At 52.8% G+C, this 909-nt stretch overlaps 1 protein-coding gene across 1 annotated transcript; it reads left to right on the forward strand.

Moving 5' to 3' along the window:
• Positions 1-4: 4 nt before the first annotated feature.
• On the forward strand, positions 5-454 carry PAQR9 (progestin and adipoQ receptor family member IX; the record flags this gene model as incomplete). Its single annotated transcript, XM_010193493.1, has 1 exon — positions 5-454. A coding segment is annotated over one exon (450 nt), but the record flags the coding sequence as incomplete, so codon positions are not given.
• Between the last annotated feature and the right edge of the window lie 455 nt (positions 455-909).

Consider the following 909-nt stretch of genomic DNA (forward strand, 5'->3'; position numbering starts at 1 on the left):
CTGCTGCCGCAGCCGCGCCGCCTGCTGCGCCTACCCCTTCGCTGTGCGCACCTTCGTCTTTGCCATGCCGCTGAGCATGGCCTGCCCCATCATGCTGGAGAGCCTCTTCTTTGACCTTCGCACCCGCAACCCCACGCTCTTCGTCTACTTCTATCGGCGCTACTGCTGGCTGCTGGTGGCTGCCTTCTTCAACGTCAGCAAAATCCCCGAGCGGATCCAGCCAGGCCTCTTTGACATCGTAGGGCACAGCCACCAACTTTTCCACATCTTCACCTTCCTCAGTATCTATGACCAGGTGCACTACGTGGAAGACGGGCTGGCCGAGTTCCTCAAGATGCCCCTGGCTGCCCCCACCTACCTGGGCACAGTGGGATATATGCTGCTCCTGACGCTCTGCCTGGCCGTGGTTGTCAGGAGGTTCCTCCACGTCTCAGATCTGTGCAAGCAGGACTAGCTGGGCTGGCGACCCATGGGACAGCGACCACCATACCAGTGGCTCTAGGGCTCAAGACCTTCAGGCTGATGACCTTCAGACTGGCAACCCTCTGACCAGCCCCACCACAGCCTGGAGATGCTGTGAAACCTGGGGGAAATGCACCTGCGGGAGAGCCAGGTCCCTTTCACAGAGGGTTGCCAGAGAAAATGACCATGGCGGAACTGCTCGTGCTCTTTAAACTACTAGGTTACCAGGGGAAGCAAGCAAACGCTTACTGGTATGTTGCTGCTTAGAGTATAAGCTGAAATAATTTAGCTCTGCTACTAGGAAGAATGCATGAACTGTGAATGCCACTTACTAATTTCATAACAATTAGGTTTAAACTAGCTCTGTATACGCATATACATATTTATATATCTAGCTATAAATTTATTAGCTACATATATATGTATATATGTATACACCTGAAGACA

This window comes from Mesitornis unicolor, unplaced genomic scaffold, assembly GCF_000695765.1.
Source record: "Mesitornis unicolor isolate BGI_N332 unplaced genomic scaffold, ASM69576v1 scaffold20351, whole genome shotgun sequence".
Taxonomy (NCBI): domain Eukaryota; kingdom Metazoa; phylum Chordata; class Aves; order Mesitornithiformes; family Mesitornithidae; genus Mesitornis; species Mesitornis unicolor.